Genomic DNA, 15366 nt, shown 5'->3' with positions numbered 1-15366 from the left:
CTGAAGTGTTTATGCAAAAGATCATCTAATGCCTGGGATAAGATGCATACTGTCTGTCCGGTAAGCTGAACAATGTACATGGAGGTTCACTACAGTTTCTCTGCCTTTGTGCTTTTACATATACTATTTCCTAATAAAAATCTTAACATTTTAGTCATAGCCATGAAACAAGATTTAAAGTACAACCCATCAAATGTTTGCCCCTTGCCACAGTTTTTGTAAAAAGACTGTTGAAATGGGGCCTCATCACCCTGAATTCATGAGCAGAGCTCCCCCTTGCCCATCTACATTGGACTGGGAACAAGAAATATTGTGAACAAAAAATAAATATTTGTATTTTAACCCACAGGGGTTTGAGGGTTGTTTTAGATTAAGCAGCGCAACCTAACCTATTCTCATTCAGAGGCCGAGGTATTCCATACAGATTCTGCAATGTCAGGGACTCTTGGGTAGTCTTGTTCTCTCGTTTTAAAGTAGAATTTCTTGTCACTCTAGGAAACATGACCTGTAAACTCCCCACAGATACACTGCGGACAATATGCCAACATTCCTACCAGTCTTCATGTGATAATCTCAACTCATAAGCAATGTATTCAATCTCTAAACTAGTAAAGAATTTGGGCTTTGACGATTTAGAAATGTACCTGTTACTACTACTACTAGTCACATGTGGCACCTGAGTACCTACAATGTGGCTGGTATGAACTGAGATGTGACACAAGTAAAAATCCTGTGACACAGGATTTCTGAGACATCTTATATAAAAAGAGAATATAAAATAATGTTTTAAGTTGCTTATATGTTAAAACGCTAATATTTTTGATATATTCGGTTATATAAAATATATATTATTAAAATAAATTTCACTCGTTTTTTTTTAGTCTTTTGAATGTGGCTACCAGACCATCTAAAATTACATCTGCTTCTATATTAGACAGCACTGATTTAGAAACACTAAACTTTGATTAATGATGAGAAGAAAGGAGAGAAAAGCAAAAATGTATGGAAGACAAGAAAAAGGAAATAAAAATCAAATTTAGATAGTTTGTAAGAATGATTTAATTGACAAAGAAAATCCTTGTAAAATGGTTAATCATAAACACAGATAAAATAAGTGTCTCAAAATCTTATGTAGTAAGCAACAAGAATATAAGGGAAAAAAGCAGGCAGTATCTATAGTTAGGTTAGTAAACAGTAAATATTAATACTCTTCTTTCCCTTAGGGTAAATAAATTTTGTTTAATCTTCATCTGAGGTCATGCTTATTGATTTTAGAGAGGGGAGAAAGGAGGGAGAGAGGGGGAGAGAAACATCAACATGAGAAACACTGATTGGTTGCCTCTTGCATGCACCCCAACCTGGGACCAAACCCACAACCTAGGCAGGTGCCCTGACTGGAAATTTAACCTGCAACCTTTCAGTTTAGTGCTGAAGCTTCAATCAACTGAGCCACACTGGCCAGGGCAAAAGTTTAACCCAAGTTCAGAAATAGAAATGAATATGGAAATGCTAAGACAACACCATATAAAAAGCAGTAATAAAATTAAGGTTGTCTTCTCGGCTTTTACATAACCTACACATCTACAGTAAAAACTTCCTATGAATAGCTTTTTCAGTTATAAACAATCTGTGCTTATATTAAATGAATCAAAGTTTACATTTATACTTTTGAGTTTTAGGCAAATGCTTGAAACATCCAAAATAGTGCCAAAGAGGTTTTGTGTTAATAAAGATTAAAGGATCAAGAGAGCATCAACCTTCCAAGCATTAAATTTTGAACTATACTTAAGCATCTGTTACACTGGTATCATACATCTTTAAAAAAATGAGTGCTTCTACATTGTTACATACATATGTTAATTTAGAAGCCACTTCCTTTTCCCACCCTTGAGTTATGTAGCAGGGGGCCAAAAGCCCTCAAGTAGAAAACAGCACAAAAGCCCTTAAGTACAAAAAGAGCACTTAAGATTTGAAAAAACAAAGGCAAAATAAAGGACAAGATACTGAGATGGAATAATATCCATCTGTTTGCCTAAGGATAACTATTTATTGTACCTGAACAATCAAATCCAACCCTCCGCAACCAAGATATGATAAAAGGAATCCTCACTTTCTAACTAGTAACTTCGCTTTTTATATTCCAATAAAAGGGCACTGCAAAGTTTTTCTCCAACTAGCTGGCACATAGGGTAGCTGTGTGAATTCTCATAGTTGTGTCCAAGGTCCGATACATAAACATTAGCAATGTCCCAGATTTGTAGGCAAAGATATTTAATATAAAAAAGCAAGCTCCAATTTCTAGTTAATCATTCCTATCTAGAACTTTTACTCCATCTTGTGGAAGTAAAGAGTACAATCAAGAATTTTATAAGCTTGGAGGAAGCTTCAAAAGTGGAAGTTTTAACAATCAACAAAATATAGTGTTATAATTTATGGTATCTTGAGTTTTTTCACATCTAGAAAAATCACTAATGGGCAGGATTAAGTCAATATAAGTTGTATAGTTACTAAAACTATTCCCAAAAGACTATTTTCTTAATACCTAAATATTCTAATAATAATGCTAAAAAAGACAGCTTAGACGATAATACAAAAATCTGAGAATCTATCCCCCAAAAGTTAACTAGAAATGTGCACTGCTCTATTATTTATAACAAAAAATAAAAACAACAATAACCCAAATGTCCATAGGAATCCACTATTCTACCCAACATGCAAGCAGGGATCGAGTCTGCTTTGTTCACCTTGTATCCCAGTGACTGGCACAGTGTCTGGTACACAGTAGGCACTTAATAAATACTTGTTGCACTGAATTCTTTGGAGACACAAGGTGGCCAACTTTTTATTCTGTGAAGTGAAGTGAAGAAACTTAGAACAAAACCAAAAAAGCCCCTACTATCTACATTTACCATCTTGTATTTTTAAAAGAATATTTTAATTTCAAAGAGTAGAAAATAAAAATCAGTATATAAGAATAAAAGGTAAAGCACTAAAAAGATTAATATAAAGGTCAGTCATAAAAACTCATTTCATAGTTCTCCTTAATATTCTCATTTCACTCAGGGATGGCAAAAACCTCAAGGACCCGTATCAGCCATGTCTGGTTTGGGGAAATCTCTATTCTAAGTTACATTTCCCAATTTTCTCTTCTGCCAATGGGGTCTCAGAACATATTCTTTATTGCAATTACCTGTACATACAGCTTATCTCCTGTAGGCAAAGCACCATCGCATTGATTTCCTGCAAGAACTCTTCAAGTTCAATCATTAGAAAGAGGCAGTTATCTCAAAGCTCTATATAGCCTCCACATACTACTGGCAGGAATGAAGAGGTGACCCTCAAAACTATGTTTTAAGACCTTGCCCCTCTGTCCTAACCAATAAATAACTCAGGCCCCACCAACCAAATCTAATTTTAGACTATCAACTCAATTTCATCATGTTCATCAATCCCTGAACGGCTTTTTATACTGCCTCCCTACCCACCTTCAGATCCCCTTCTCATTTTCACCTGACTTCTGAAACACTTCTGTCACCTAGGGAACTCATACTCAGTCATCAGCAAAATCTCCTACTCTGAACATCAACTTGATATTTCCATGGTACTTTCTTGTTCTCACATTGAACTCCTACTGGCTGGCCCTTTAGAATTGAACCCTTTCCTTTTTCCTTTCCTTTCCCCTTTCCCCTTTCCTTTCCTTTCCTTTCCTTTCCCCCTCTCTCCCTCTCGCCACACATCTCATATCAGTGTACCTGAGACTGGCACAGGTTTATTTATTTCTACTCCCAGACTCTTGTCCTCTTCCCTAAAACACCACCAGCTTTGAAACTCCCATCATCAGCTTATAACAGCAGTTCTCAATCAGAAGCAAATTTGCCTCCCTATACCCCTTGGGTATATTTGGCCACGTGTAAAGATATTTTGGTTGTCACAACTGAGGGAGTGCTACCAGCATCTAGAGGGTAGATACCAGGATAAACATCCTACAATGCACAGAACAGCTTCCCACAACAAAGAATTATCGAGTCCAAAATGTCAATAATGCCAAGGCTGAGAAATCCTAGTCTACAGTCATCCTTGTTTCTAATGCCTCCTAGAGACCTGCAGGATATTATCTCCGGCATCAAATTTTCTCTTTTGATCATTCCCATTGGAAGTACAATGGTCTGATTTGTTTAATTTAATTAATTTATTATTTAAATTTCTCTTATTTAAAAATGTCTTTTTTTGACCTCACATCACCTTCCAAAAATCACCCCTTTTTCTTTCTCAGCACTCCTATACAGCAAAACTCTTTTAAGGTTTGTCTATATGTATTAATTCTCTTATGCCTCTCCTTCCAATCTTTCTTAAACCCATTCAGTACTTCGCCCACACACTATAGAAGTTGCTCTTACCAAAGTCACTTAATTGGACTGACATTGCCACATGCAATGGTGACTTAATCCTCTGCATTTGTCCAAGTTGATGCCTCCTCCTCTGAAACATTTAATTCACTAGCTTCGAAAATAACACAGATCTAGTTCTCATACCTCATTAGTTGCTTCTTCCTGCTAGTTCATACTCATATCCAACCTCTAAATGTTGAAATGACTCAGGTTCAGTTTCTTAGACTTCTTCTCTCTTCCATCTATACTCATTCCCTTGGTGACCTCATCATATCTTTTGGCTTTAAATGCCATCTATATATGGACTACTCCTAAATTTATTTCTCTAGACCAGATGCTTCTCCTGAACTCCAGACTGATGTATCTAATTACCTATTTGATATCTACACTTGAATACCCTAACAGGTAGCTCAGATTTAACATGTCCAAAACTCAACATCCAATCTTTCCTGCCCGAAACAGCTCTTTCCATTTCTTTTCCATTTCAATAAATAACACCTGCCCATTTGCAAAGGCCAAAATGTTGAAGTCATCTCTGACATCTTTGTTTTTTAGATGCCATATCCAATTCATCAGCAAATCTTATACTCTACATTCAACAGATAACCACGAACTGCACCATTTCCATTCTGGTGTAGGTTACCATCCTTTCTTGCTAAGATAACTGCAACAGCCTAAATGGTCTCCTTGACTCTTCCTATGCCCCCAAGGAGTCTGTTTTCAATATAGCTGCTAGAGTGACACTCTTAAAAAGTGTATCATATGTCAGTCTTTCACTCAAAACTGCACGTGGCTCCACATTTCCCTCAAATTAAAAGTCAATATCCTTGCCCTGGCCAGTGTGGCTCAGTTGGTTGGAGTGTCATCCCGTCAGTCAAAAGGTCAAGGGTTCAATTCCTGGTCAGGGCACATGCCTGGGTTGTAGGTTTGTACCCAGCTGGGGCACCCACAACAGGCAACTGATTCATGTTTCTCTCTCACATCAAAGTTTCTCTCCCTGTCTCCCTTCCCCTCTAAAATCAATAAACATGTCCTCAGGTGAGGATAATAATAATAAAAATAATAGGAAAAAAGTGATAGTTTAAGAAACTTGAAAAAAAAAAAAAGGTCAATATACTTCCAATAGCCTATAATGTCCTGTGGCAGTGATTTTCAACTGGGGTGTGCTGCAAGAATTTTAAAACATGTAACACCTGACTATTTAGTCAGGGGCACTGACTTCTTTTCAATAAATAACTCCCTTAGATTGTCAAATACAAAAAAGAAAATGACAACCGCCAAAATAATAATAGCTGTCTGGTGTGAGTAAATCAAAATTATACCTTTTTTTTTTTAATCCGACTGGCAAAAAATATCTTTCGGTGTGCTGCACAATTTTAGTAATTAGTGTATGTGTGCCATAATATGACAAAGGTTGGAAATTGCTGTCCTATGCTATATTGCTTCCTGTGTCCTATTTACCTTCACCTCCTGCCTTAGTTTGCTCTGGCCATCAGCACTGCCTTGACACAGGGCATCCTCCTACCTGGAATGCTGTTCTCCTATATGGACACACAATTCACTACCTTATCTCCTTTATATCTTTCCTCAAATGTGTCTCTTTTTCAGGAGGCCTTCCCTATTTTAAAACTATAATCCTATTCACCATTATTTAATTTTCCTCTAGAGTATCTTCTACCTTCTGAAATGTTATATACTTTATTTTACTTATTACCTGTCTCTCCTGCTATAGAATGTAAATTCCAGGGAGAATGGGATATTTTCTTGTTTTATTAAGGCTAAAACAGGATTTAGAATGTTCTATCAGAAGGTAGACACTCTAAAGTGGTTGAACTGATTTCCTCTTCTTCTGTCTCTTACTTGACCTCCTAAAACTAGCTTCCATGCTCCATTACTCGGGATTTAATTAGGTGGTCTCTTTGATTTTTTCCTTCTCTGTACTGAATCAGGGCTGACTCCTGTTTTGCTGACACTCAGAATGGGGAATGGTATAGGATTCTAAAATAGAGAATTGTGCAAAACTACCAATTTCCATCAGTAGTCCTGAAATCTGATTTAGTTTAAAAAATAATTTACAGCTAAATCTGGGTCTTAAAGAAATAAACTAAAACTATATATGACATTTCAGGCAATATTTGCAATTATGATACTACTATATACTATAATCCCCAGAGGCCTGATAGCAGTCAATATATTCTAGACAGAGCCAATGATATGAGTTCTAATTCTTTAACTTCTGTGTCTCCATTTCCTTTCAAATGGAAACTGTCCTGGCCCTGTTACATAGTGTCTTGTGCAGAAATTACTTGTGTACGTATTTTCTTCCCACTGCCTTTGACGAATGGGACTGTTTTATCTATCTCTGTACTTCACCTGCAGTACACAATATTTAGCAGATAAATATATACATAGAGTTTTTTTAAAGCTAGAAATTGCATATGTGAAATTACTTCAGAAAACATGGTGTTATATAAAAATATTGTTTATTTTTTACCATAAAATAAGGCATAACTGAGTCCTAGAAAAATGGGAAAAATTACAGCTTTTCTTCCTATGGAGAACATATTTATTTACATACTCAGTATAAAAAAAAGTCATTTATTTTCCTTCTTCCCCCCTTTTCCAACTATGACCAAAATACCACTGATTTATCTCATAATTTAAAGATCGTATGTTTGGAACCTCACTATCCATCAGCATTCATGTCCAGTGATACCAATGCCCACCACTTTTTAGTCCACATTTCTCTACTCCATCCTTCTCATGTGTGTTTCTGCAGCCATGATGGGACTACTAAATATTACGTTTTAGTAAAAAGTGGTATATTTAGCCTCTTACCAGTACATCGTGCACCAATGCTTGATAAGTCCAAGTATGGTGTAAAGGAGTTGCCAAATCTATGTTTCTGTCAACAAGGACTAATAAAGGCCTTTGGAAGCTGTAAATATATTAAAAAAAAATTTATATAAATCTTGATACCAGTGTATACATGTAAATTTTTCTAATATTTTCCAGTATATGTTATTTTGATATAAACAAAAAGTACGCTAACATTAACATTACATAACACTTTGCTTTTTAAAAAAATTTCTAGTTCAGTCAGTCAAGTAAAAGAATGCTGTGGACTACTTACAGCCTATGTATAATGCTGGATTATAAGTTTTACTTAGGGAATTTCTTAAAGGAAAAACAAAGCTATGGAAATACTTTTATCGAATAATTATTCAAGTTAACAAAATAAGAATAAGTCACTTCTAGCCAGATTTATATTTCACATTTATGGGGGGAGGGAAAGCCATTGTCAGCTTCAGAGAAAATAAAGATAGTAGAATCTCATAAATTTACAAATGTTCAACAGCTTTATTAACTACAAATTACATTTTTTCTGTTAATACAAATTCAAAATAGCAGACTCTAGAGAAGAGCCTCTCAAAACTCTACCTCATTATAATTATATAAAACAAACATCACGCAATAAGGGTACCTAATTATATAATTATTCACCTACCAGATATTTCATATATTGTTGCACCCCATTATTACAATTTGTATGTGAAATAGACTATACTTAAAACAAACTGAAGTAGATTTCATCTGGTTACCATGTGTTTTCAAAAGGTGTAGCGATCTGCTTTAGAGGCACTCCTATATCAGAAGTACACATTAATTTTCAAGTCACTGATATTTGATTGTATTGCACACACACACACACACACACACTGTTCTGCAAAAGATCTCTGACCATTTAGTAACTCCCTATACTCTAATTGGTGTAAGACCATGAATTCTCCCAACTGCCAATAGTAAGACTAGCAATAAAAACTAGGAGTAGCACCTTTACCACCCACCATCATTTATTACAGTGATCCCTCCCCTATCTTGGGAGTTACGTTCCAAAGATCCCTGTGATAGCTGAAAATCCATGACGTGGCAGCATTACATTTATTTTATTATTTATATATAATTCAAGGCTTTATAAACCTTTCCCACTCTCTTATTAACCTTTCCCATACTCTTATAAACACTTCATATGCTCTTAAACACTTTCTATACTCTTAAACCTACATAATTTTAACAATATATAAAATTCTATATGGGTACCCACCAGTGAAGTATACAGTCATCCCTCGCTGCATCGTGGTTGACTTATTCCAGCTTCACTGTATGGAGGGTTTTTTTAAGCCCACGATACAGTGAGGCCATGATAACTGAACTGCAATATAGTGAAAGACAACTGTACTCTAGAGGTAGGTAGAAAGCAGGCAAGAAAGGACAGCTTATGGCAGGGTTTCTTAACTTAGCACTATTGACATTTGGTGCTAGATGATTCCTCATTATGGGGGGCTGTCCTATATACTGTATGGCTTTTAGCAGCATCCTATAACTCAGCCCACTAGATTCCAGTAGCATCTACTTAGGTGTAACAACCAGATATTTCTCCAGGCATGACCAAATTCTTCTTGAGATCATTTGCCTACAAATGGATTCACATTTATTTAACAGTAGTCCATCAAGGTTGCTGACCCTTAATTAAAATAATTTAGAAATGCATCCAACAAATTAATAAAGACAACTAAGCTATATTATAATTTAATTTTAGAAAATTATCCAACTAAAATAGTGCCCTTATATTGGCACTATAAAAAAAGGAACTATTAAGTAAGGTATAACAGCACAGTGATTGCTTCTGTTAGAATAATCAAGGGAGAATTTGATGTTTTTGCTCCACTTAGTGAGAAACACTGTGAAGAATGTTTATGACCAGCAGTGAAATCACAAAACATAAATAAAATTTACATTAATACAGGAGCTGAGACAGTTAAACAATGTTAGTGCTAATTCCAAGTTATAAGAATAGCACATAACACTGTAGGAACCATCAAAGTGAACTTGTGTCTATGAAAAGTTACCATTAGATTATTATTTCTAAAGGGCAGTTATATTCTGAGTATTAATTTATTCACATTTTAAATTTACTTATTCATACCTGAGGATATGTGAGAGACAGAGAGAGAGAAAAACATGGATGTGAGAGAGGAACAGTGACCAGCTGCACCCTGACCAGGAATCAAACCCAGAACCTATGTATGTGTCCTGATAGGGAATCAAACCCATGCTTTTTGAAGTATGGGATGATGCTCCAACTGAGTGGGCCAGCCAGGGCAGGCTTTATTTATTAATTCACATAAAGCTGAGGGTAAGAATTAATTTTCCAAAATACTGTCTCTTCTTTTGAAATAATTCTCAGCCATTTGTGTGGATTTCTTTATTTCTTCACCCCAATTTTTCTGTTATTTTTAATAATCAAATGTTAATGTAATTTTAAAAAGTATTTCTATTCAAGAATAATTGAGCAGTCAGTAACTTTGACATTATCCACTCATGTGAGAGATAGTAACAAGGACAAAAATGCTTTACAAATCTAAGCTATCACTACTTCAATATTAAAAATAGAAACTGAACAGGGAGAAACAGATGTAAGCATCACAAGTATTTCACTTACTTTTTTTCATTAACAAGAAACTAAGTGATAATTTAAAGAAAACTGCTTCTGACTATCAAAGCCATATAAACAGAAAACTTTCTCCAATAGATGCTAAAAATACAAAACAAAAGTTTCTAACAAAAGAAAGTAAATTAAATATTCTACCTGTATTTCAAAAACAATGAGTCAAACCCTGATCCTAGTTACCTCATTTTTAAAAAGAAACAACTTCAACTACAAGTATAAGAGTATTCTGTCAGATTAAGAAAACCCCCAAAGGTCTACAAACGTTTCATTTTCAAGTTCTGTAAGTATATTATCTAACATAGTACCTGAATTGGCCAGCTCCAAGTGTGTCACCTGTGAAAAGACTATTTCTTGCATCTCTTAGATTTTCCCGAAGTTTCTTGTCTAGTTTCTGAAAAAAGCAAAATTTACATTAACTCTTAAAGAACAGTTTCACAGAACTTTATATAGAGTAATATATAGTGTATTCTTACTGTGATGCCTAAGAAACTTGGGAGGACTTCCAGCCAAGATGTGGGCATAGGTAGACACACTGTGCCTCTTCACACACCCAAAGTAAGGTCAGCAACAATTTAGAAACAAGATAACACCCAGATCTGACAGAAAATTGAACTGTATGGAAGTCTGACAACCAAGGAGTTAAAATAGACATGTTCATTCAGACCGGTAGGAGGGGGCGGAGTCATGCAGCGGGGCAGAGAGGGGTTGTGGCACAAAAGCAGTGGCACTGGACACGTAAGGCATCCCGGGCACAAGACCCCTGCAGGTGGACCCTGGGCACAGAGGCAGCTGGCAGACCCAGCGAGGTGGCACCTGTGAAGTGAGGCACTGCACACAAGGCACCTGGCTGTCCGGGCCACATTCGTGCACAGATAAACCAGGTGAAACTGGGCAGTGAGACAGACCTCACAACCCAGGGTCCCAGCACTGGGAAATAGAACCTTGGGACACTGATTGAAGGGAAAGACTCTCAGCCTCACAGGAGAGTGTGTTGGAGAGACCCATGGGGTCCTAGAATGTACACAAACCCACCCACCCCGGAATCAGCACCAGAAAGGTCCAGGTAGCTTGGGGGAAGCAGTGGAAGGGACGGAAATCCGACAGAGAGAGGAGGAAGCACCATTGTTTCCTCTTGGACCCCACTCCCACATACAATGTTGCAATACAGTGACAGGGCTGCCCCGCCCTGGTGAACACCTAAGGCTCCACCCCTCACTATGTAACAGGGGCAACCAGACCCCCACCCCCCCAAAAATAGTGGCTCAAATGGAAGTAAAAATAAAAGCCCCAGAGCCAATACTTTTAAGTGACCAAGAGATAGCCAACCTATCAGATGCACAGTTCAAAGCACTGGTGATCAGGATGCTCACAGAATTGGTCAAATTTGGTTGCAAATTAGATGAACAAATAAAGGCTACGCTAAGAGAAATGAAGGAAAATGCACAGGGAACCAACAGTGATGGGAAGGAAACTGGGACTCAAAACAATACTGTGGACCAGAAGGAAGAAATAACCAAACAGAAAAGAATGGAGAAATAATTTTAAAAAAAATGAGGAGAACCTTAGGAACCTCCAGGACATCTTTAAACATTCCAACATCCATTATTATAGAGGTACCAGAAGGGGAAGATGAAGAACAACAAGTGGAAAAGTTTTTTTTTTAACAAATAATAAAGAAGAACTTCCCCAATCTGGCAAAGGAAACAGACTTCCAGGAAGTCCAGGAAACTCAAGAGAGTCCCAAAGAAGTTGAACCCAAGGAGGAACACACCAAGGCACATCATAATTACATTAGCCAAGGTAAAAATGAAGGAGAGAATCCTAGAAGCAGCAAGAGATAAGGGGACAGTAACTTACAAAGGAGTTCCCATCAGATTGTCAGCCGATTTCTCAAAAGAGACCTTGTAGGCAAGAAGGGCTGGAAAGAAGTCTTCCAAGTCATGAAAGGCAAGGACCTACACCCCAGATTGCTCTATCCAGTAAACCTCTCATTTAGAGTGGAAGGGCAGATAAATTGCTTCTCAGATAAGGTCAAGTTAAAGGAGTTCATCATCACCAAGCCCTTATTTTATGAAATGTTAAAGGGACTTATCTAAGAAAAAGATAAAAAACATGTATGGTAAAATGACAGCAAACTCACAATTATTAACAACCACACCTAAAACAAAAACAAACTAAGCAATCAACTAGAACAGGAACAGGACCCCAGAAATGGAAATCACATGGAGGGTTATCAACCAGGGAGTGGGAGGAGGAGAGAGGGGGAAAAGGTACAGAGATTAAGTAGCATAGATAGTAGGTAGAAAATAGACAGGGGGAAGGCAATAATAGTATAGGAAATGTAGAAGCTAAAGAACTTATAAGTATGACACATGGACATGAACTAAAGGGGGGGAATGTGGGTGGGACAGGGTGTGCAAGGTGGAGGGGAGTGAAGGGGGGAAATGGGACAACTGTAATAGCACAATCAATAAAATATATTAAAGAAAAAAAAAAGAAACGGGTTTTTTTTTTTAATCCTCACCCGAGGACATTTTTTTCACAGCTTTTAGAGAGTGAGGAAGGGAGAAAAAGAGAAATATCAATTTGTACACCTCTACCAGGGATTGAACCCACAACCCAGGTGTGTGCCCTGACCAGGGATTGAACTGGCAACCTTTTGGTTTATGGGCGACGTTCCAACCAACTGAGCCACACCAGTGAAGGGCAGAAACTTTGGATTTTTCTTTTTAATAAAATAGCAATTCTAAAATCTAAATATTTTAGCTTCTTCACGATTCAATACCATCATAACTTGGACTTTAAAAGACTAATGCTGCTTCTACCATGACTCAGGCCTGATTTAATTAACAGTCACTTTTCCTTGACTATTTATATTTCATGTACAAGAAACGCTTTGCAGTCATGACCCACCTTCTCAGGCCGAGCATGACTCTGCTGTACCAAGGAAGGTGACTGTACAGTGGTGGCTGCAAAAGGCTCCAATGGAAATGCAATAGGTGAAAGAAAGCAGCCCTCCAGCAATCAATGATTCACTTGGGCTAACAAAACTCACAAATGTTAATGTACCTTCCTCCACCTTTCGATACTATTTACCCTCTTTCCTTTTCGGTAATTCTGTAATTTCTCTAATCCCTTATCTACTTTTTAACCTTTAAAGTGAAATTTTGAATGCTCAATGTATACTAAATATTTTACTCTAATATAGTGGGGTAGCAAAATACACCTCACCTTTTTAAAAATGGTTATGCCTGTTAATAAATACTTGCTAAATAAAGTTAAATATTAAATGATTTGGGGAATCAAACTTGTATAAAATACTATTTGGAGATATAAGGCTGAATGAGGAATACATAGTTAAGAAGTGAATCATTTTACTCCATTATACACAAGTACACAATGATTACTTTTTGTATTTGGAGGAATCCTGAAGTTATGAAATAAAAATATTTGCCTTTGATACTTAATATGTAACCTATAGCAATTTTTGTTACTTAAAATTAACAAAAATATTTGAGGTACTGATGGGGATACAGAACAGCTGATACAATATTGTTTATCCCCAATGAAGAATATTTGCATTAACTCACCACTGCTACCATTTCTGCTGCTGTTCCTCTTGAACATCTGATTATAGGAACAGCACCTATTTTAACAATAGATGTTAACAATGATTTCCACGCTCAATAATTACAATGTATCTTACATTTCACAAAATATATCAGCATCAAAAAGTAACATACAATAGATGTATATACAATTTTAGGTTTCAAACATAAAAGCATTTATAATCTAAAGAGAAAAAGCAAAATTTCAAAAATGGAACTTCTCATTTATAAAGAAAACATTAGGGAATCGAAAAGACTATTTCTATTTTTTTTTCCCTTTCCAATTTTTTTAATACCCCCGGAGGACATACTTATTGATTTTTAGAGAGAGGGGAAGGAAGAGAAAGCAACACCAATGTGAGAAACACTGATCGAACAGTCGCCCTGCACACACCACCCTGAAGGGGGACTGAACCCACAATCTAGGCACCTACCCTGACCAGGAACCTCACTGTGACCCTTTGGTTTATAGAATGACACTCCAACTGAGCCACACTGGCCAGGGCAGAAAGAGTATTTTTCTTTAATGTTGGCCAATCACTGTGACCGTTTTTTTTTTAAGTGGATTCACTAAACCAGCATTTTGATGGGTAAGTTGACTCTCTACTCATAGGATTCAACTTAATTTGATTTAAAGGAAAAGAATGAAGAGAGTTTAGCTCATTTAACAGTTTCTTACTGTTATTTTTGACAAATTAACAATAAAGGATAAGCCCTGGCTGGCGTAGCTCAGTGGATTGAGCGCAGGCTGCGAACCAAAGTGTCGCAGGTTCGATTCCCAGTCAGGGCACATGCCTGGGTTGCAAGCCACAGCCCCCAACAACTGCACATTGATGTTTCTCTCTCTCCTCCCCTCCCTTCCCTCTCTAAAAAATAAATAAATAAAATCTGTAAAAAAACCAGAACAAAACAATAAAGCATTATAGTCGCTTTTTGAAATACTAATTTAAAAGATAATAGAAAACACGTTCTTCACCTAATTTAAAATGCTCCCCAAAACTGGATTCAATTCATCATCAAATCAACTCATTAGACCTCTTAATTTCTTATTACTCCACATTTTATCAAAGGTAAAGATCCTAAAATTTAAAAAAGCAACTGCACTAAAAAGTTCATAAAACAAATTTAGAACATTGTATTACAGTATCTGTGTTGAAATCATTGCATTTTAGATTCTATACAAAGCATGCTCAGTCAACTGCAGAAGTAACAATGTGGACTATTAGTAAATTATTAAACTTTAATTTGTTCTGATGGCAAGTTATTCATGCATGTCATTAAAAATTCAAATTTTAGCCATGCATAATGTTAATCCTCTTGATTCCAACACACCAGAATAATCCCAAGAATTACACATGGATTCGTTCAGGTTATTTTCTACATACATTCTAAATAAGTGCATGTGTGCAGTATATTTAAAAAACAAAAACAGGATATTATAGTGTAACAGATTTAAATGAGTTGTTAAATAATTTACTTTGAAGAAATAACTAGGAAGACTTGAAAACTTACCCAGTGTAACAAAAAAGCAGAAGAGGCTGTCAACAATAGTATCCATAACAGTTTCCATTTCTGTGTCTGTGATATCTGGCCTGTTAATAGCTAAAATGACACAGATAAAGGAGAAAAAAGTGAGTAAAATTTATGCCTTATATTCATTAAAAATTATACTACCTCAAAAAAATACCACCTCAGTATCAGTAGCAAATGAGTAGTATCAATATTATAGTAATAAGAAAAAAAGCTACCACATAAAACATAAAATTTTTGCCAAATAGAAAAATATTGTATTTCATAATTTTATTCATGAACACTAGATAGCCTAGAGAATCTGTTGATCTTTACTGCATGAAAAGGA

General features: G+C 36.3%; 1 protein-coding gene across 2 annotated transcripts in view; it reads right to left on the bottom strand.

Annotated features, from left to right (window-relative positions):
• The window catches only part of SCFD1 (sec1 family domain containing 1), a 110910-nt gene that overhangs the window by 73952 nt on the left and 21592 nt on the right, over nucleotides 1–15366 (bottom strand). For both annotated transcript variants that reach the window (XM_045841143.1, XM_045841144.1), the window contains exons 7-10: nucleotides 15021–15110; nucleotides 13491–13546; nucleotides 10206–10291; nucleotides 7227–7326 (exon numbers count right to left, since the gene is read on the bottom strand). In XM_045841143.1, coding sequence (XP_045697099.1) covers nucleotides 7227–7326; nucleotides 10206–10291; nucleotides 13491–13546; nucleotides 15021–15110 — 332 coding nt within the window. The remainder of the gene's footprint in view (nucleotides 1–7226; nucleotides 7327–10205; nucleotides 10292–13490; nucleotides 13547–15020; nucleotides 15111–15366) is intronic.

This window comes from Phyllostomus hastatus, unplaced genomic scaffold (genome assembly GCF_019186645.2).
Source record: "Phyllostomus hastatus isolate PE091 unplaced genomic scaffold, TTU_PhHast_1.1 phas_contig_348, whole genome shotgun sequence".
NCBI classification, from domain to species: Eukaryota; Metazoa; Chordata; class Mammalia; order Chiroptera; family Phyllostomidae; genus Phyllostomus; species Phyllostomus hastatus.
This window is presented reverse-complemented; position numbering and strand designations above follow the sequence as displayed.